The sequence below is a fragment of the Prionailurus viverrinus genome, chromosome A1 (genome assembly GCF_022837055.1).
Source record: "Prionailurus viverrinus isolate Anna chromosome A1, UM_Priviv_1.0, whole genome shotgun sequence".
NCBI lineage: Eukaryota > Metazoa > Chordata > Mammalia > Carnivora > Felidae > Prionailurus > Prionailurus viverrinus.
This window is the reverse complement of record NC_062561.1, coordinates 125,741,202-125,763,270: the sequence shown is the minus strand read 5'-3', so window position 1 is coordinate 125,763,270 and position 22,069 is coordinate 125,741,202. Positions and strand designations below refer to the sequence as shown.

Below are 22,069 nucleotides of genomic sequence, written 5' to 3'. Positions count from 1 at the left end.
TAAACCACTTATTCATTCATTACATCCCAAGTTACTTGTTTTACTGTATATATGGTATATTTTGTCATTATTTATTCACGTAGATAAGGTTCAATTTTATGCCTCATTGCTTAATTTTTCCAAGCTGTATCTTTTTTCTTTTTTATTTTTTTTTTTAACATTTATTCATTTCTGAGAGAGAGCACGAGCTGGGGAGGGGCAGAGAGAGAGGGAGACACAGCATCTGAAGCAGGCTTCAGGCTCTGAGCTGTCAGCACAGGGCCCAATGTGGGGCTTGAACTCAAGAACCATGAGATCGTGACCTGAGCCCAAGTCAGATGCCTAACCAACTGAGCCACCCAGGTGCCCCTCCAAGTTATATCTTAATTTCACTTTTATATTGTCATGTTAAAACATCTCAAATCTGTCCAACTAATGACAGCCACCTGGAAAAATATGGGTCTTATACATAGCAGTTTAAAAAAAATTATTCTTGGGGCGCCTGGGTGGCGCAGTCGGTTAAGCGTCCGACTTCAGTCAGGTCATGATCTCGCGGTCCATGAGTTCGAGCCCCGCGTCGGACTCTGGGCTGATGGCTCAGAGCCTGGAGCCTGTTTCCGTTTCTGTGTCTCCCTCTCTCCCTGCCCCTCGCCCGTTCATGCTCTCTCTCTGTCCCAAAAATAAATTAAAAAAAAAGTTGAAAAAAAAATTATTCTTATAAAAGAATGCTATATAATCATTTAAAAAGAAACACAGAGGGTCGCCTGGGTGGCTCAGTTGGTTAAGCGTCTGACTTCCGCTCAGGTCATGATCTCGAGGTTTGTAAGGTTCAGCCCCGTGTTGGGCTCTGTGCTGACAGCTCAGAGCCTGGAGCCTGCTTCGGATTCTGTGTTTGCCTCTTTCTCTGCCCCTCCCCTGCTCACACTCTGTCTCTGTCACACTCTGTCTCTCAAAAATAAACCACTGAAAAAGTTAAAAAGTTAGAGACAATATTTTATTTGTATTTAAAGACAAGTTATTTATAGTTTATATTATTAGGGTAATTTGCTTTTAGAAATTCAAGCTATTTAATAAAAATATGTATTCATCAAAATGTTTTTCCTAAATTTAACGTCAACCAGAAAGTTAAATTCATGTACTACTATTGGTAATTTAAAACATGAACATACCTGCCATCCATTCGATGAAGAGATTATAATTGCTCTTCTCACATGTGGCTCCCAACATCCTAATGATGTTGGGATGATTCAAATGGCTCATCATTCTGATCTCTTCTCTTAATGCTTCCACTACTTCTTCTTGCTCAGAAGATGTATTTCTGACATATGTCACCTGTTTCAATAACCACGTTTATAAGGTTTTTAATTCTGATGAATTTCTATTTACAGTTTTCACTGACAATCTGATCTAAAATGGGCAAATTCATATTAGCTTATATAATAGGAATTGGCATTTATGCTCATGGATGCAATGTAGATACTTCATGAAAAGCCAATTCAAACGCTTTTAGACAGGGTGTGGCTTAAGCAGTGAAATATCAGAAAAGTGACAAAAAATGGGACATAGCCAATCCTCCCAAACCGAAGACAGAATGAGAAAAGCCAATTCATGGAAGAACCAATGTGATTTAAAAATGAAAACTTCATTATTTTCTTATCTTGATAAGCATGCTCATCATAAAAAGTAAACTACCAGAGCCCCCGAGATGATGGTACATTGGTAACATTGCTAAAAGGAGTATGAAACCATACCTCTGTTTATAAAAAGCACAACCAAAAACCAAAAACAGCCACTATGAGGCCCACCTTGATGTTGCATCTTAGAATCGTCATGCATAGTCACACTTAAAGACTGTACTTTGAGGGATCGTTTCTATAATTTGTTAAAATAATCATGCTTCAGCTTTTCAATAGAATTCATGATGCTTTTGGTGCTTTGGCAGTATTTACTTTGAAATTTAGGTTTGTGATAATCAAAGAACAAAAGCATATACACAAAGGGACCTAGCCTTTACTTTTCTTTTTTGCTCATGCTTCATTTTTATAATTTAAATCATTTATGTGCTCACCAGATATTTACCTGTTTAACAGCCATTAAAGTTCCAGTTCCCACATCTTGAGCCTGATAACAAGAAGAAAATGCTCCAAGGCCTATCTGCTGACCTTTTAGCCATTCAGTGTCTTCTCTGTAAGGTTGCTTTGCTTTGGTATGTCCTGGTAGAGTTTCGGGTGTCTACATATTAAATGAAAGCAATCTTTTTACTATTAAGTTAAAAGAGGAAGGATCTGTGAAATTAGCCTCGCAAAATATTATTCTTGTTCAGTCTGGCTTCCCAAACTACCTATAAAGTTGACCTCTGAATGGGCAGTGTTGGTGACCAATGTCAAATGCAGAAGTGATCACCATTATAGAACCAACCAGAAATGCCTTTGAAATAGTCAAGGAGTGTGTGTTTAAGCAATGACACGATATTATATACAATGTGTAATTCTATGTGAAAAATTGCTTCTAATGATTAACTTGTGTAAAAAAACATCATTTCTGAATTAGATTTTAGCGGTACAAAGAAACTCTAATCTCTTTAAGACTTGTACTTACATCCTGTTGAATAATGATGATATCCTCTCCATTTTCAACCTGTAGTTGAGGAACTATGGGGAGGGCATCCTGAGACGCTGACATTGCCATGGCAATTGCTAAAGCTTCTTCTTCTTCAGCTTCCATCTTTTCTTTGCACTTCTGATTATGATTCACATCATCTTTGTAGGTATCATCATTTTCATCCTTTTCAGGAGACAGGACAGCAACTTCTGACTTAAAAGTTACTGTTGTGTCACTTGAAGGCATAGATGCTTCAAGAAGGTCCTCAATGCTGGAATTGAGTTCTGTATTGACGTCTAATCTGCATTTCTCTTCTACTGGGGTGAATACTGTCTCATCACTGGGTATAACAGCACTACTGCTATTGCTGCTGCCACCAAAGCTGTCATCACATTTGGAAGTACTACTTTTCAGATCAAGTGTCATGCTATTCTTTGAGACATCTCCTTGTTTACTTGTATTACCTGGGGTAGGTCGAGACGGCTTTGGCCTGTGTATAGTACTAGAAGGCAGGGGTCTTGACTGAGTAAAGATGGGGGAAAGTTTATCTGAGTCTCTGTTTTCGGAACAGTTTCTCTGGAACTGTAGAGAAAACTTACGCTGTGTTTGAGGAGATGCAGAAGGTATTTTGCAGGGAATGAATCCCTGAGGTCTATGCTTAGTGATATCTGTTCCGGTACCAACTGGTGCAGATGGGGCAGATGAAGAAGGAGTTGACAAGGATGGAAACACTAATTGGGAATGATGAGATAAAGGAGAGGAGTTCAAACACTGACTGTGGGGTCTGCCTTTAGTTTGAACCACTGGCTTTGGTTGCTCCATTGTTGTTGAACTAGGAAGTCCTACTGAAATGCTGCCCAGTCTGTCAGTAATGTCTTCTGAATTGGCACTCAGTTTTGTGGCACACAGTACTTTTCCAGTTTTCTCTAAATGGTCTGTGTGCTCAAGGGAGCTGTTCTCTGTGGTTTCAGGAAAGCTGTTAGAGACAGATGCCTGCAAAAAGCTGTCATGTTGACCATCCAAATTGTCTTCTATGCCCAGCTGGATGGCCTCAGCGATTTCCACCTCATCTGCAATAGCCATCAGACGACGACGCATCCTGGTAAAATGAGTGGAACTGGAAACATTCAACATTTCTAACAGTTTTGAAAATACATGGGGTACTGCAGTAACCATTCTTGCAGAACTCAAATAGATCCTTCGGGAGAGTTTGCCAACCATTGAGTGGGAATTATCAATGGACTGCAAAGCAAAGGTTAAGAGGGACAGCAGCTTTTTATACCTGAAAGAAAAAAACACATTCAATTACAAGTTAAAACTACTGCAAAATATACACAAATAAAAAGAAGCTTATACATTTAAAAACAGTCCTTTCAGTACAAAGGATCTATATATTTTCAATTAAATAGCCCAGGCTTGAGGTTTTTATGTCAATCAAATATTAAGGTATTAGTAGTAACCTGTATACGTTCTGTAGTTTCTCAGTCTTTCTAAAATGTGTCCTTCTTTGGGGAGGGGGGGCGGGGTAAGGTAGGGATGGGGTAGGAGGGAAGAACAAAGTAATATATTTGCAGAAGAAAAATTACCTGACTTCAACAGGCTCAGCTTGTGAAACATCAGTACTGGCGATATGAGGGTAAAATTCAGCAGGAAATTCCAACAGCAGTCTGTCCATAAGACAAAGGCGGCCCAGAAGTTCTTGCCAGTTGTTTGATTCAGTTTGGTTTCCAAGAATACAACTTAAGACATAATCAACACCACCAATACCAATGGATCCTACAAAAAGGAAATAACAAATAACTGAAAAATAGTGATACTAAAATCTAAAACATGATCAAAATAGCATAAAGACCAAGAAAAATACTCTAATTATATTCATTTTAAGTATTGTTTAGATTAATTCCTATTTCTAATGTTAGCTGACTGAATCAATTTACACAATTACTTCAAAATCCTGTATACAGCTGCCCTATCAGAGATTATGGGATTATGATAAGACCTGCTACATTTATTTTAAGTAAAAAGATTTTACCAGCTTTAAGTATTTCTCTGCCAACTGCCAACTCTCCTGCTTGGCCTTTGCACAATTCCAACAGGGTTGATATAGACAGCTGACTTGTGCGACTAAAAATGAAAGAAGCAACATCAGACTTGGATCTTATCCTGGATAAAATACACATTAAAAGGACAAAAGGACAATAGTAATGTAATGCCATATGAAAAAGTGGCAAAAAATAGTTTCACAAGTGTTTGCTTTTCCACCACTAAAATCAATTTACAGTGTTGCTACAGATAATATTCATTATTTAAGGTCTAATTTCATAAGCTTTACCTCATCTATGTTAAGCACAGAATCTTTACTAGTGGCTCTTAGCAAATGTTGATTTAAATAGCAAACCAGATAAAAGGCATATTTTGATTACTTCATTAAAAAAGACAGAAGACTCATTTTGATTTCTGAATTTTCACTAAGAATCTCTTGAATTAAAAACAAAACTTTCCCCTCCAAAACCTTCATGTTCTCTTATATAGCCAGAGTGAGTTCCAAGTATCTTAAAACCTCTACTCTATTTTTTATAATGTCCATCATCGAAGCAACCAGGTAAACAATCTAACTTTAGAATTCTGGAAAGCACACAACTGCCACAAAAGCAATGAAGTTTTCAGAAAAATACTGATTCTCATACTGAAAAACCATGTGATTTTTCTGTGCATTTTGCTAATGATTTGTTAATTTGCCTGTTAATGTTCTTGAGATATTATAGGACTCTCCTTAATAAGAAAATCTCTAATACTTTCAATCCATAGGCTTGGGTAGAGAAAACAATGGAGGAAAAAGACGTAATGAAATGTGAAGCAAATCAAATCTAAGCACCTAATTTTTGAGACCAGTTACAAATGACAGCATGCGATGGAAGGAGGAAGACAAAGGCTGGGCTGAGAGAGCTCCAAATGGGTGTAATGGCAGAGGCACAAGGGTGAGTCCATGCTTCCTTACCACCTGAGACTGGCTGGATGTGAAGAGGTGAGAACCACCAAACAACTGTTCCCAGCTATGCTCACTAAGTGAAAAGTCATCTTTTCCTCTCACTTCACAGAACGGGAAAATAAAAGTGAACCAGTGGTCTCATAAAGGCACAGCCTGAGCTTATTTTACTATGATCATGCCTCACTTCTCTACCTTACTGTTTCTACTCTCCCAGTTAGCATTACTCTTGCTCCTTGTCAGTTTTTATGGATATTGCAACGATATATGCAATTTGTTATTGTTGTTTTAAACATAAACTGTCAGAGTAAAATTCCATTACACAGCAAATATGGAATGGTTGGGTTTTTTCAACCAGGTATAATGATTTTATAGGTTCCTATCCTGTGTAACTCATTCTCTAAAATGAGATTATATTTGTATCAGCTACTATTCTTACCAACTGGCCTTGAGATTAAGGACATTGCTTTATAATAAAAGAAAATCACAACACAATAATGTGGTTATCCATGCAGTTTGTTAGCCTGGTTTTTACTTGCCATTAGCCCTTCTCCCTAGTGCTGAAAATCTTTCAGTGTTACATTTTAATTTCAAATCTCATTTTAGAAAACAATATTCAAAGCCTCATTTAATAAATATGTATCAAATACTCACCAGGTATGAGGCTTGTTGCTAGGCTTTTAATATAAGAGGGTTTGAAGCAGTTCATCAATAGGGCCTTACCTATTGGCATCTGCACACTTGACTAGGATGGTGTCTACAACTGGCCGGAGAAGTCTCTGCAGTTTGATTCTTTCTGCCAAACTATGGCAAGGAGTATATACCAGCATGGCTCTCAATGTTTTCTGGGGGGGGAGGGGAAACCTGAAGGTCAGTTTAACTGCATTTGAAAAGCATCAGAGACTGGTATAATCTGAGACAATTTAATAAACAATACATAATGATAGGAATAGATTTATAACCCATAAATAATCCATGAATCCATATTGATACAAATAAAAAACTGAATAAATAAATAGATGGGGTAGAAAGAAATGCTCTGAACTATTTCTATAATTTTTAAAGTATGTATTTCAAAATGAAGAGTTTCCAGTGGCCAAAACTGGAATAATATGAGCAACAACTTAAATGATGACAGGATTACATTATAACCCACAGACTAAAAAACTCATCAGCCTATATTGATAAAATTTAAAAACTGAATAAATACACAATGAGGCAGAAGAGACAGCTCCTCTTTATAGAAGAATTCCTATTAAAGAAGGAATGAGAGAAATAGGAAGTCACCATTAGAATACCACAATAATAACTGCTGTAGACAAGATCCACTGAAAAATGCTAAAACCAGTGAGCGAAATTCTGAAGAGAAACAGGGTCTTTGCATAGTCTCAAAGTATCTGCCTCAAAACATTTATTGTCATTTTATAGCAAGGAACCCCATAAACATCACCTTTACCAAGTGATGAAGGACAGCATCACAAGTACTTGGCACATCATGTACCCCTTGATACAGTGCACTAAGAATGCACATAAATCTCTGATATTCTTGTGAAAAATGCATAAACTGAACCTAATCATGAGGAAATATCATAAACCCAAAATGAGGGGCATTGTTCAAAATAAGTGGTCAGCACACTTTCAAAGTGTCAAGATCTGTGCGAGACAAGGAAAGACTGAGGAGCTGTCACAGATGGGAAGAGATTAAGGGAGCATGATAACTAAATGCTATGTGAGTTTCTGGACTGGATCCTAAAACAGAAAAAAAGACATTATGGAAAAACTGGTAAAAACTGAAGAAAGTCTGCAGCTTAGCTGTAAAGAACATTGCTGGAACAGAAGAATGTATTTGTTCTCAAGAGATATATGCTAAAGTATATGAGGTGAAATACCATGTCATGATGCCTACAAATTAACTCTCCAAAGGTTCAGCAAAGAATTAGGTATGGCGAGGGAGAGGAAGAAAAAGGAGGACAGAGGGGAGGGAGAGCTTTAAGGGAAGGAACCACTTCTGCCTGCCTTATGCTTGGCGCACTAAGTAATTATAGAGGAATCAGAATATAGTATGATTCTGAGTCCCTTCCCTCTACAGCTCACTAACTAGATGGGAAACCATCTGAACTTAAGCAACAACCAGACAGGCAGTCTATTGAATAGTCAAGTATGTCTGAAGGTTTGTGTTAGATAACAGTAAGAAGAAGGAGGTTAAAAGTTGGGCCAAGAACATTGGTCTTTATGTTATGCTGGTCCCTGAATATTCTACTTGAAAAAATAGACCAAGGTAAGAAATATTTGGGAAATAATGCATCCTACTCCTTGATCTCATAGATTTCCAATGTACATTAGCTTACTGAAGGTTCCTAGAAGCCTTCAGTGAACAACTCATTTAATTTGTGTAATTCATTGCTTATCAATTTCAACTGAACAAAGAACTCTGTCTTCAAGGGAAGTTTTCATAATCCTGCCAAACTTCCATGGAATATACTTTTGGAAATGCTGCTAAAGCAACAGAAACACCTAAAGGTTTCTAAGCTGGGGAATAATCAAAGTGGTCTTTAAGGAATACTGATGGCTACTGTATAGTCAATGTTCGATGTTCCAGACATTATGATTAGAGGTTTTACATAATCTCATTTCAAACCTAAGAGGTAGTATTTTCCTTATAGGTGAGAAACCTGAAATTAAAGAGTCCTAAAATCACAATGCTAGCCAGTGGAAGAACCAGAATTTGAATCAAGGTCTCTATAATCTTAACCTTATGTCCAGATTACCTATGCTAGTCCCAGTTGAACTAGCAGATTAAGTATCCTAGTTAGGATGATAAATTATGAGGTCACTCAGTTCTGACTCCAAATTCATGTTCATGTTCATAACCATCAGGCTATACTACCTCTCAAAAAGAAGATTTATTAGGCATAGGTGTTATAGGATGATTAGAAAAAAAGTGGAAGCAGAGGGATTAATGAGTTTTGAAACTGGCTAGGTAAGAATTATTCTGAAGGGGCGCCTGGGTGGCGCAGTCGGTTAAGCGTCCGACTTCAGCCAGGTCACGATCTCGTGGTCTGTGAGTTCGAGCCCCGCGTCGGGCTCTGGGCTGATGGCTCAGAGCCTGGAGCCTGTTTCCGACTCTGTGTCTCCCTCTCTCTCTCTGCCCCTCCCCCGTTCATGCTGTGTCTCTCTCTGTCCCCTCCGGGGACACTCAGCAATGCCTGGAGACATTCTGGGTTGTCATGATGGGGAGGAGGGGTAAGAGAGGTGTGTTATGGGTATTCAGTAGAGAGAGGTCAGGGTTGCTCCTACACCTCCTACAGTGCACAAGACAGCACCCTTGCCCCCAACAAATAATTATCTGGCTCAGTGTCAATAGTGCTGAGGTTGAGAAACTGTTCTAAAGTTATGTATACTCAGAATGAAAAAAGTCAAATAGCCTCCAAAATTACAAATGAAACAAGCTCTTTATTTCATCTCATTTATGAAACACAACTTCCAATAGGTTAAATTAGAAAAACTGAATCATCTGTGTCCTAGAACCTTCCTCTGTGAAAAGAATCCTGAATTTACATACAATATTAACAATCAGTTCTCCTTAATGTGTAACTAATGGCAAATTTTCAAAAAAATCTAAGTAGCTTTGATCACTTGCTATCCATTAAGAACATTTTTAATCTGATCATATGTAAGGTGTAAGGAAAATGTAAAGATATGAAGAGCAAGACACTGTTGTCTTAGAGGAGAAAAGGCAACAGTATATAATAAAACTTGAATAGATTAAAACAAGTAAAATCCAAATGAAGAGATTAAATGGAAAATTGTAATTCCTGGGATTATGGAATAAAAACTTGAATTTTCCAAAATTAAATCAGGTAAAGTAGTTTTACTGGATTTTAAGGATGATATCTACAAGCTTAAAAAAAAACCCACAACCATAATGCTTTGGTTATATAATAAAGCTACTTACTAAAGCAGCAACGTACACTTTGTAGACAGGGTCAGCACAGACCATTGATAAAACGTTGCAGCATGCCTCTACCACGTCTCCTGAGATACTGGTCTGGGAAGACCCACTGGTGGCTCCAGCACTCGGGCTGCTTCTACCATTGCTCCCAGAATTTCCAGTGCTCTCCCCATTTGCCAATAGCAGAGCCCCACTAACATCATGGGAAAGACGCCTGAGAGCCATCTCTCTTACATTCCAGTTTCTAGAAAATAAGCAGCCAACGAGTTCCATTCCAAATACCTATAATCAAAAAAACACAATGAATTTAATGTGAAGGAAAACCAATAAACCTAAAGTATTTGGAAATAAGCATGATTTTTGAAAAATTGCGGACATTAATCTTAAGTCTCTATCAATCTACGCAGGTTCAAATATGTCTAGCCACTTAAAAATCCTAAGGAGGAATTTAATACCCAAGTTTAACTGGTAATTATCAAAAGCCCTTAACATTTATTAGCTCAAATAAAATTAAGAGTGAACTCCATTAAGTAATTAGATGGATATTTATACATTTCTGTACTCTTATGCTTACCAAAGAAAAAAAAACTGTGAAGAACCCCAACTCTGAATTCATATTATGTTAGTTACAGAGAAAAAACTGAAGATAAAGCCAAATCAAAACAGGCACTGGACTATCCAAGGGATACAGAGTATTTCTCCTACAGATGACAGTGGTAAATCAAAAGCTTTTAATGTGATTTCTGTCTTGTAGAAAAAGGTAAAAGAAAAAAAATACTCAGCAAAATTAGATGGAACTATAATGAATGGAGTGGAAAAATCTAAAGCTAAAAGAAAAAAAAAAAAACTCTGTGTTCAAATCAGCAAAGGATAATGATATGCCTATAATTAAAGTGCATGTTGGGACGCCTGGGTGGCTCAGTCAATTAAGCTGCTGACTCTTGATATTGGCTCAGGTCATGATCTCACGGTGGTGAGATAGAGCCCCATGTCAGGCTCTGCACTGGGTGTGGAGCTCGCTTAGGATTCTCTGTCCTTCTTCCTCTGCCCCTTCCCTGCTTGCACTCTTGCTCTCTCTCTCAAAAAAAAAAAAAAACAAAAACAACACATCATTACCATGTCTGCAAAGCCAGAGTCCCTAAATAACGGAAAGAGTACATGGTCTTGACATTATGGGACAATTAACTAAAAGTAAACTTAATACCTAAGAAAATTTATCATATGAAAATTTTTGAAATTTTAGAGATGAATAAACACCATTTTGGGGAAAACAAATGACTTATTTATAGATGTTTTAAGTTAATAAAGGAGAATAAATTAACTAGAATATAGTTAAATTATTATATGCCTGGCACTCACTGTTAAAAAGCATACTATGATCAAAGTCTTAATTCTGTCTTATATTCTTAGTAAAAAACTAGGAATAGATAACATTAAGTGCAACCTAAAGCTTAAACAAAATACACTAGACCACTGCCTTGAAAGAATAGCATCCAATAGCTCAGTATCAATTTGAGAGTTCTCCTGAGGATTTATAGGTGAGGACCTATGTTAAATATCATTAATGAACCAGTTAAAATAAGGTATGTTTTATTAAGTTTGGAAATTTTATTAGATTCATGATAGGTTGATTACATGCTGAGAAGAGTTACAAAAGCTGCAGGACTATAGTGGTCATGAAAAGAAAAAGGAAATAAATCCTAATGACATATAAACTGAATGAGTTAGTGTGTCCATTGACAAATTTAACAGTTAAACAGAACTTAACAGATTACTGAAAGTATTTTACTTCACTTATCTACTGGAGATATTGGTTTGGGATTCATTCGTTCATTCATTCATTCATATTTTACAGAGAGAGTGAACGAGGTAGGGAGAGGGGCAGAGGGAAAGACAATCTTAAGCAGGCTCCATGCTTTGCGTGGAATTCAACACGGGGCCGGATCCCATGAACCATGAGGTCATGACCTGCGCCAAAATCAAGAGTTGGACACTTACCTGACTGAGCCACCCAGGCATCCCTGGGATTCTACATTTTTAAATATCATGGACTAAAATAACAAAGAAAAATCACTAGAATCCAAGCAAACAACCAGTAGAAATTCTGATTAAGGAAGAAAAAATTATTTCATCCAAAGAGAAAATAAAGGAATAGGAACTGCCCTTACAAATAAAAATGACTAATATAAGGCAAATATCATACATTTTTTTTCAACCACTCAGCAATTATTAAGCAGCTATTATATATATGCCATGAAGATACAGAAATGAGAAATAGTAGGAATGGGATTAAACATTTGAATAAGTTAGCACTGAAGGGGTCTAATGCCTATCCTTGGATAATCCTTAATGTCTGATGGTTCTAGAGATGGGCGGTGAGGCTCCAAAAATTTTTGAAATTTAAGCTTTATAATAAGCAGCATAGTATTAACACCAAAGGTAGAAATTTCCATCGAGTAAGAGTCATGATGGAGGCAAAGTAAAAGTATTTTCTTAAACTATAAACAACTGGGAGACAACTACATTAAGTGGTCTATAAAGGTTTATTTGAGAAATGAAGAACAAGAACCATTTACCTGAATCCATGGCTCAGCTAAATCTTTGTAAGCAGGAGGAATCTGCTGAGTTCCATAATGAGTAAGGTTAAAATTGCTCTCCTGACTCCTTCGTTGTGATCCAGCCAAAGGCTGCTGCTGTATGGTTTGCTGCTGTGCAGCTCGCAGGGAAGAAGGGGAATCCACAGGGCTTGACAACTCATGGCTAATTGAAAATTAACAAAATCTTGTTAAAAATAATTAACAGATTTAAATAACATTTAGGGAACATTTTAACTTTTTATTAGATACGTCCAAATCATTAATTCAAAACTGTTACCTGTAGAAATCGTGAGATCTCCATTTAGACCTACAAAGGGGACATATTAAAGGTTCTCTATTTCTTCTACATTCTTCTGCCCCTGAAAAATTAAAGGGAAGAACTTTACAAAAATATAAATGCTTAACATTAAGTAGTTATATATAATAATTGTTGCTAGTGGCTAGTATAGGTTTATATTGAAAGAACCTCAAAAAACAACCTGATCTATTTACCTAGAAGCAGGCAAACACAGTAGGTTAAATTTTATTCTGATGCACATACCTCTTGCAAATGCTGTTTTTTTAGTTACAACATGTATTTTGCTAACTATTTTTCAAAACATTCTGCCCACTTGATTACCTGGTAATGTTATTTCAAACTTGCTTTGATGTTACCCTGTCATGCCTGCCCAGGTCTTCTACCTCTTCACCTCCATGTACACTTCAAGACCAGAATCATGTTTCTAATTCTGTGCACTCCTTCCATTACTACATGTATCACACTATGTTACATTTCTTTGCTCACACAGCTCATCTCTTAAAGGATCCTAAACTCCAATTCATTGAAAACTTTACCTAAGGGCCTAGATATACTTATTTTCTTCTCTCCCTAGTCTCCACAAAAGTCATGTTAAAATCCTAAATAATATAGCTGGATCATAGAGCAACTATTCTGAGTGAGCAGGGGGAGGAAAGAGCCACATACAGATTGACATGCAGTGGTGATGCAGCTTGTTCCTGCAGCCGTCTTCACACACAGTAAGACTTTCTTCATCAAGCATGCCCAACAAGCAAATAGGACACATCTGTTCCTCCTCATCTTTGATACTGTAAGGAAGGGGAAATGAAAGCATTAAACAGAAAAGAATATAATACAGAATTAATGGCATAGCTAAAAACAGTTTTGGATTCTTTACAATATGAAAAAATAGAAATTCTTGTTAGGAAATCTTACATACAACTATTTGAGAAATTTATTTTTCCTATTAATTAGTAGAGTAACTTTAAATACGATTTTGAGTTAAGCTTTCCTTGCTATGAGTACAATTCAGTATATAAACTATAATCTTAAGAGACCCATGTAGCCCCCAGATTCTGCTGTTCCTGAAAAACTGGTCTGAATGAGTGATAGTAAAGTAACAGTTTTCTAAAAAACGTTCCTGAAAGCTAAACAGGTCTAGCAAAGTCAGGATGCATGATTCCTCAGGTGAAGGCATACTTACTAGTCTCTCTCCCTCCTGACTATCTGCCCCTTTTCTTTATCTCTTTTCATAATTATGGAGCTACATGGAGTGGGGAAATGCTGTCAAAATATGCATGCAGCAATGACAAAAATTAACAAATACTGGAGAAATTATTTATACAACAATCTATAATAAAAATATTAATGGCAAAGATGATCCCAGCTCAAGTAACTTTTCAAATTACACCAAAATTAGCTTACTCAAAAGATTTAGAAAAAAAAAATTCCACAATTCAGTCCCACTGCAAGTATAACTTACTACTGAAATGCTTTTCTGACTTAAAAAAAAATTCCATCCTGGAATTTTTCTGCTCATCTTTTTACAGTATATATTTTGTAAACATTACTTAGATCATTTATCTATAGAGATGTACAATTTCATATTCTACTTGTTATTAAACTCTTCACATACATAGTAAAAATTTAATGGTGGCATCATTTTCCACTGAGTAGATAGATCTAACTACATAAGCACTTATTTATTGTTGGACAAAAGTTGTTTCCGTATTTTCACATTTTAAGAAATAAGTAGAAACCTCTTTGTGCCCACTTCTACATTTCTGATTTTCTTTTCTTTAGCAGTTTTTTCAGGAGTCAAGTCATGTGAGTAGAGAGCAGATATTAGCATACTACAAGGGGATCAAATTAGCCTGTGCCAGCTTTTGTAAACAAAGTTTTTTTTTTAACACAGCCATCCCCATTCATTCACATATCTTCTATGGGTTTTTCAGCTACAAGGGCAGAGATGAGTAGTTGTGACAGAGACCCAGTGAACCTTAAAGCCCAAAGTATTTAAAGTATAAAAAAGTGTAATAATGCCACTTACTGATAACCATTAAAATTTTTGGTCATTATAGTATGTATGTACCCATAATACCCTTTATATATATAAAAATTGGGTTCATGCATGACATACAGCATTACAACCTAGATTTTGTTTCATGCCATTCAGTATTCTTCAGAAGCATAATTTTAACGGCTGCATGAACTATTCCTAATATGGGTATACTTTAACCACTCCCTTGCTCCATGTTTAAGCTATTCTCAATTTTTCACAATACTGTGACAGTCATATATATAAATCTTGTGCATTTCTCAGATTAAAATTTTTTTCTTAAAAAAAGGTACATTTACTGGATCAACAAATACAAACATTTAAAAAATCACATTTTTTTTTTTTTTTCCAGAAAGGCTATATAGCACTTGACATACAGTGAAGCAAATCCTTACACAAGAACTGAATGGTCTTCATTACAAAGTCTCTAAATAAATTTGATACCTTTTTTTTTTTTAATGACCATTTTCTTAGTTATCAGGTTAACTAAACCATTTTCATGTTTGTTTCAATTTTTTTTTTAAGTTTATTTACTTATTTTGAAAAAAGAGAGAGAATCCCAAGCATGCTCCATACTGTCAGTGCAGACCCCAACATGGGGCCTGACCTCAAGAACTATGAGATCATGAACTGAGCTGAAATCAAGAGTCAGGACGCTTAACCAACTGAGCCACCCAGGCGCCCTATGAATTCTTGTGTCAATACTGTCTTCATGCCCTTTGCCCACTTATGTACTGGGACCTTAGGTTCCTGTTTGCAGCTTTAATTTTTTTGGTAAAGTTTTTAAAGTATATTCCAATTGTCCTAATTGTTTTTTTACTGTTTCTTATATAATTTAAAATTAATACAATGCAATCAGGTTTCCAGATAAGTTTCTTTTTATTTTAGTCTTTAGATATAAAAATTTGTGATTACGTGAAACATAACCTACTTAGCAACACAGTATAATCTCAGTAAAATCTAGATTATAGCTTCTGTGGTTTCTCTGCATGGATACATTAATCCAAATGAATTAATATCCATAGTATAGCCAGCCCATATTTGGAAGGTACCTTTGTTTATTTTAGAGAGAAACTTTCTAACTTAACTTTGGCTACCTGGTTTTAAACATTTTTTATTTTTTCCAAAATAAAAAGCTACAGGAATGTCAACCAAAAGGAGAAAGGGTCCAGAATAAGTTTGGGTCAGGAAGCTTGAGAAATAAAATTCATTCTTTTCATCTATTTAGAAGAGATAAGTAGTAAGAGAAAGAGTTCTGAACTAAAAGTCAAGATGCTGAGGTTCTGGTTCTGCCTTTGCTCACCTGAGTGGCATGACCTCTTTTGGCTTCACTTATCATGGAACCACATAAACTAGAAATCTCTAATTCCCAAAAAGCTTGTAAAACTCTATGATTCTAAAACAAATTCATTTAACCAAAAATAAGGAAATTCAAACATTTACTTTTCCTATAGGTGAAAAAACTGGTCTCTCCATTTTTCACAAATCCCTTGATCTGATTACTTTCCATTTGTGAATTTTGAAGTAGTTACAATATGTAAAAAACTGATGGATGAAGATGGGATTTAATCACTTAGACCCGTGCTTCTCAAACAGGTGCCTCAGGAACACATAGGAGGTGCCCTTTTAAGAAAAGCAGCACTCTTTTCTGGAGTGATTTAAAAAACTCATTTTTACATTAAACCCAATAAGGAACTTGGAAAAGAAAGATAACTGACAAGAATTTTTATAATACTAGAGACTTGAAAAATTTTTCACACTGGTCATTTTAGGCTATATCCTTCAGTATTATTGTATGTTCATTCTTATCAGCTAGGCAATGAAAAAGTTTGAGAAGTGCCATAGATTTTTTTTTTTTAATTTTTTTTTAATGTTTATTTATTTTTGAGACAGAGAGAGACAGAGCATGAACGGTGGAGGGTCAGAGAGAGAGGGAGACAGAGAATATGAAGCAGGCTCCAGGCTCTGAGCTGTCAGCACAGAGCCCGACGCGGGGCTCAAACTCACGGACCGTGAGATCATGACCTGAGCTGAAGTCGGACGCTTAACCGACTGAGCCACCCAGGCGCCCCCCTTTTTTTTTTTTTTTAATTTTTTTTTAGTGAAAGTGCCGTAGATTTTAAATAATAATTGTGATTAATGGCTACTGTATCTCTTAATTACAATTGATTAGTCTGTTTCCAAGAGTATCCTTGGGCTCTCACAAGTAAAACAGCCTGTAATGAGGATTCCCTGAAAAGATCTATGAAAGAAGTAGTGATGTCATACAATTTAGAGATCCTGCATTTCAAAGTGATTTTGGAAAACCATTTGCCTTATATATAATTTGTTAATAAAACTATAGACATATTTTTTACACAGTGCTGCACCTTCATTATCTGCAAAAGAGTGATAAAACCTACCTAATGAGGTTGGCCTATGAACAGAATAAGACAACGTATTAGATGCTTGGCACAAAGTAATGACTGATAAACAGTAGCCACTTATATTTATACTTGCCACTTGATTTTTCTTGTGAAATGACTCTACTATATTCTGATATTTAAGGTGCCATTTTTCAACAGTGTGGTTTTTCAGGACAAGAAGTCCACATATATATATGCATATATATGTGTGTATACACACACATGCTCAGATGATCTATGTTGTTTACCCTTGATTTTAACTTCAAAGCCAAGGTTCAATAGGTCAATTACTTTAGAGCAGCTTAACAAGTAGGTATAAAAAATTAACTCTAAAATTAAAAAGTAACACTAGATTAATGCTTTTAATTCCTTAAATAGTACTAACCTGTTTTCTGAACTAGATGTAGAAGTACTAGATGATGACAATGTATGAGAATTTGACATGCGTGAAACAAACTTCTGGATGGTGTTACGAGATGGAGCTTTGATCCTTGAGCTACGCCTACTGTGATATTTCTGGAACAAACTTTCAACCTAACATTGAAAAAAAAAACAGTAACAATGATATTCATGCCATAATAACATATAAAGAATTCTATAGAGGTTGAATTATTTGTCTTTTATTTCGTAAGTTTTTCACAAAGCCAATTTAAGAGCTTCAAAATAACAGCAGGTCAGTGTTCACATTCTTTTCAGTCTGGAGGAAAAAGTCAATAGGTTATAAGAGATAAGGCTCAAATAATTCTTCTGTGTCTTTATAACTTCAAAATGACTCCACATGGAGAAGTGTCAGGAATGAGCCGTAAAAATTTATTAACAATTTTACTCTAAGGTACTTATTAAAAATTACCTCAAAATTCTTTAAAGTTTTTCTCCATAACATTGGGTCTGAAGGTTCTAGTTGAAACACCCGGAGCATAACAAATAACAGATGGATACAAAATGTTCCACGTCCACAGCTGCAGTTCTAGAGAGTTAAAAGAGAACTTATGGGTTAACAAATCTCTAGCTCTATTAGAATTCCTAAGATGATCACTTTTTTTTATATTTCCAAGTTTAACAAAGTTTCTATCTGCTTCATTATTCTTATGTAAGATATATAAGGATATGCAAGAAAAATCTATGTATGAACTAATCTCTTATTTTTGGTTAATTTATTAAATAGATCAAATCTGTATTCTCAAGTCAAAACCTTCACAAATACATTAAATAAAAATGTTTATCAGCCCAAAATATTTTTTAAACTCACTTTAGTTTACTGAAGAGAAATAAGTCATCTAAACTTAAGAAGAACAGATACTAATAAACTGTAGAATGGTGAAAGATCCTACCTGAGGCCCAATAAACACCCGGTATTTATTGTCTGGGCTATCTCCTCCAATCAGGAAAGAGTTGGGTCCTATTTGTTGCAGTAAGTACAGCCTGGCCCGCATGACTTTGTTTACACGGCGGTTTGTCTCCTCAGGGCTGTATGGTGAGAAGCCATCCGGGGAAGGGGCTCTTCTAGGTGGTGTGATTCTCCCGCTCTGAAACTTCACAACATTGTTTTTGTATTAGGTAAATTGCTTACTTCTTGATAAGAAACACTTACCTTAAAAAAAAGGTCGTATCAGATGGCCATGTGGCATTTTATATTCTGAAAAAATGCCCCCAAATATAATGGGACAAAATGCATATTGCAAATGCTTTTATTTGACATACTCATCACAAAGAAACTTCTAAAATCACAGTCATCCCTATAAATAATGATAAATATCTGGCCAAGTGAGACAACCATGTGATAATTTTACAAATTGTAAATATTTGAGTTCTTTGAAGAGTATTATGTAAACCAAGATGGAAAGCATAAAAATTCACTTAGAAGCAAGCACAATGACTTGTTTCTAGTGATAAAAATTAAATATCCAGTTTCCTCACTTCCACTTAAGGTGTTACCAAATCCTCTTTTGCAAGAGCATATAAATGCTGCCATGCAATTCCTCCCATGGTGCAGTCTGTAGAGAACTAATGGCAAGTGACTTTCCCCAGATTAAGACATCTCACCAAGGCTGATAAAACTTCTCCTGTGGTAAGGGTGACATATACCACTCTCATTCTACCTCAATGATTCCCCTAGAACTTGGTCTTTCCATCAGTGGTCAGTGGGAATTCTAATTCTTTTTGACACCTAATTTAATCGTTAAAGATAATAAATGTTGGTGAGAACACGAAGCATTAGAACCGTGCTGGTAGGGAAATAAAATGGTACAGCTCCTATGGAAAACATGACCCGGCAATTCCACTTCTAGGTATAAACCCAAGAGAAGTGAAAAGTTACGTCCACCCAAAGATTCATATACACATGTTCACAACAGCATTATATATAATAACCAAAGAGTGGAAGTAACCCAAATGTCCATCAACTGATGAATGGTTAAGCCAAATGTGTATATCCACACAAAAGAATGTTATCTTCTATAACTTAAAAATATAGTACTTCTGGGGTGCCTGGTGGCTCAGTTAAGCATCTGACTCTTCATTTCAGCTCAGGTCATCATCTTGCAGTTCGTGAATTTGAGCCCTGTAACCACAGTGACAGTGTGGAGCCTGCTTGGGGTTCGCTCTCTTTCCTTCTCTCTCTGCCCTTTCCCAGCTCTTTCTTGCTCTTTCTCAAAATAAATAAACTTAAAAAAAAATGGAGTACTTTTAAACATAAAGAGAAGTGGGTGTATCAGAAATTAGTTTTGAATGTTAAACAACAAAAAAGAGGAAGAATGATATGGCACAACTAATACTTTGTGTTAAAATATGATGCACATGGCAAAATTTCACACACTGATAATTTAAAAAAATTTTTTTAATGTTTATTTATTTTTGAGAGTGGGAGCAGGGGAGGGCAAGAGTGAGTGGGGAATAGGGGATCTGAAGCAGGCTCCATGCTGCTGACAGCAGAGAGACCAATGTGGGGCTTGAACTCATGAATACTGAGATCATGGCCTGAGCTGAAGTCGGATGCTTAACTGACTGAGCCACCCAGGTGCCCAATGCACACACTAAGTAAACACAGTTTGTGGGGGAAAACAAAACTAAAACAAAGAGAGTATGGATACAACTTATATTATGCTGTGTGAAAGAAGCCAGTCACAAAAGACCACATATACTGCATGACTCCATTTACTGTATATGTAATGACCAGAAAAGGCAAATTATATATAGAGTCAGAAAGTACATTAATGGTTGCCTAGGGCTGAGGATAGACTGCTCATTGGTCTGGGGTTTCTGGGGTGATGAAAATGTTTTAAAGTTGACTGCTGTGATGGCTATAACTCTGAGTAGACCAAAACCAAGGAACTATATAACTTAAACAGGTAAACTGTACTGTATAGGAATTATATCTCAATACAGCCATTATTTTTTAATAGGCAGTTATTAAAAAAAAAACAAGTACACGTGTACATGTTATATGACCTAAGTATTCATACTATGGATTTGCTCACAGATGTGCAAAATGATGTATGCCTAAAAAGTATGTTTGCATACTTTTTTTTAGTAATGAAAGTGAAGAAGGAATATAAATGTCCATTAGTATGAAGTTCATTAAACTATGATTTATCCAGATAATGAAATGCTAAGTTGCTGTTAAATGAGGGGTAACTTTGACATCTATCCTAAAGTGGGAGAGGGCAGGGAAAATGTAATTTGTATGTACTCGTGGTAGACTTTTACTTTGATGGCTCCTATGAACCACACTGCCCAGTACTTGCACCCTTGTGGAGTCCCCCACCACATTGATTCTGGGTTTGCAACTGGCATGTAACTACTTTTGGGCAATAAGGCATTAGGAAATAAGGCAGCTTTAAAAGAACTTCCACACTGGACTTGCCCTCCTGATACACTTTTTTTTTGGCTTAACAGAAATTTGTTTCACAGTTTCAGAGGTTAGAAGTCCAAGAGCAGATGTCAGCAGGGTGGATTCCCTCTTAGGACTGTGAGAGAAAATATGTTTCATGTTCTCTCTTACCTTGAAACACCTGGTGCTGTGCTGTGAGAACGAAAGAGATGTCAGCAGCCCCCAACTGTTCTAGCATCCCAGCTGAAACACCAGATATGGGAGTAAGGAAGCATTTTGGATATTCTAACTTCCACAGATGCCATGAGGAACAGACAGAAGTCACTCTTGCTGAGCTCCACCTAATTTGCAGATTCATGATTGTTCTTATTTTAAGTTTTGTGTTTTTTTTTAATAGCTCATTTAAAGGTGTGTCAACATAAAGCCAATAAATACTGGTAGGTATCTTGGGCTTTAATGTGAAAAGATTCACTTAAAATTTACTTCTGGAAGGATTTATATGCAAATCTCCCCTTGGTAGGCATGACCTTAATCATTCTACCATTCACTCATTTGCTCTTCAAGTTTAGAAAGTCAATTTTAACTTGCATTTTGCCACTAGAGGTCTCATTCTTTCATTTTCTCTCTGGAAGTTAGCACCTATCATTTTGTAAATCTCTTTGATGTCTGATTTAAAATAGAAAAGGTATTGTAAAAGACAATAATTATGAACACTCTTTTTTGATACTACTCCAAAGAAGTGGTTTCTTAAAGGAGACTGATATGGAATCTGAAACCACACCAACAAACTTTTCCTACTGTTACACATTAAAATCCAGATGGTATATCTCACATAATTTGAATGGATCATTTACCTAAGGATGGTTTTGTTTCATCATGCACTGGTCATTGGGAAAATACTGGTTCACTAAGTTATGCAGATCTCTCAAATGTTCACACATTTCACTGTGCGATATATATGGAAAAAAAAATCACAGTTGATAAAATCACTGATCTCATTAGAAAATTCTTTTAAGGATTGGGAAACTGTCAAGCTGACAGTGGTAGATAGTTTTCCAAAATTCTAATTTTTGCTTGAAATCTCAAATTTTACCACTGGTGAAAAAACATTTCCATTGCCTTCCTTCAAGTTCCTTCCTTCACTTAACTAGTCTTAAGGAAAATGCCAAATACCCAAGTGAAGAATACATTTTCTATTGTCACAGCTTTAATTCAGGTGAATGCACCAGCAGCTTTACCCACTAATTTAAATGTTAATGCAATGAAAGGGGCAAATAACATCTCAGTTTTATTACCAAATTTGCTTTGAATTAACAGATCCACAGAAAAGGTCCCAGGACCTTCCCTCTTCCCCCAACGTAGGGCTTGTGGACCACACTTTGAG

At 36.2% G+C, this 22,069-nt stretch overlaps 1 protein-coding gene and 1 long non-coding RNA gene across 6 annotated transcripts in view; one reads left to right on the top strand and one right to left on the bottom strand.

The window, feature by feature from the left end:
• Positions 1–6,106, top strand: part of LOC125155955 (uncharacterized) — a 41,091-nt gene extending 34,985 nt beyond the window's left edge. For both annotated transcript variants that reach the window (XR_007148447.1, XR_007148441.1), the window contains exons 3-4: positions 3,552–3,682; positions 5,389–6,106. This is a non-coding gene — a long non-coding RNA (uncharacterized LOC125155955). The remainder of the gene's footprint in view (positions 1–3,551; positions 3,683–5,388) is intronic.
• MAP3K1 (mitogen-activated protein kinase kinase kinase 1) overlaps positions 1–22,069 on the bottom strand; it is a 77,876-nt gene that overhangs the window by 7,061 nt on the left and 48,746 nt on the right. For all 4 annotated transcript variants that reach the window (XR_007148047.1, XM_047839998.1, XM_047839874.1 and 1 more), the window contains exons 4-16: positions 18,188–18,388; positions 17,707–17,823; positions 17,242–17,390; positions 13,080–13,201; positions 12,393–12,474; positions 12,095–12,278; positions 9,522–9,800; positions 6,290–6,411; positions 4,613–4,704; positions 4,167–4,356; positions 2,578–3,862; positions 2,059–2,211; positions 1,149–1,311 (exon numbers count right to left, since the gene is read on the bottom strand). Coding sequence is in view for 3 of the 4 variants with exons in the window: in XM_047839998.1 (XP_047695954.1) it covers positions 1,149–1,311; positions 2,059–2,211; positions 2,578–3,862; positions 4,167–4,356; positions 4,613–4,704; positions 6,290–6,411; positions 9,522–9,800; positions 12,095–12,278; positions 12,393–12,474; positions 13,080–13,201; positions 17,242–17,390; positions 17,707–17,823; positions 18,188–18,388 (3,139 nt within the window). In the remaining variant the exon portion in view is untranslated. The remainder of the gene's footprint in view (positions 1–1,148; positions 1,312–2,058; positions 2,212–2,577; positions 3,863–4,166; positions 4,357–4,612; positions 4,705–6,289; positions 6,412–9,521; positions 9,801–12,094; positions 12,279–12,392; positions 12,475–13,079; positions 13,202–17,241; positions 17,391–17,706; positions 17,824–18,187; positions 18,389–22,069) is intronic.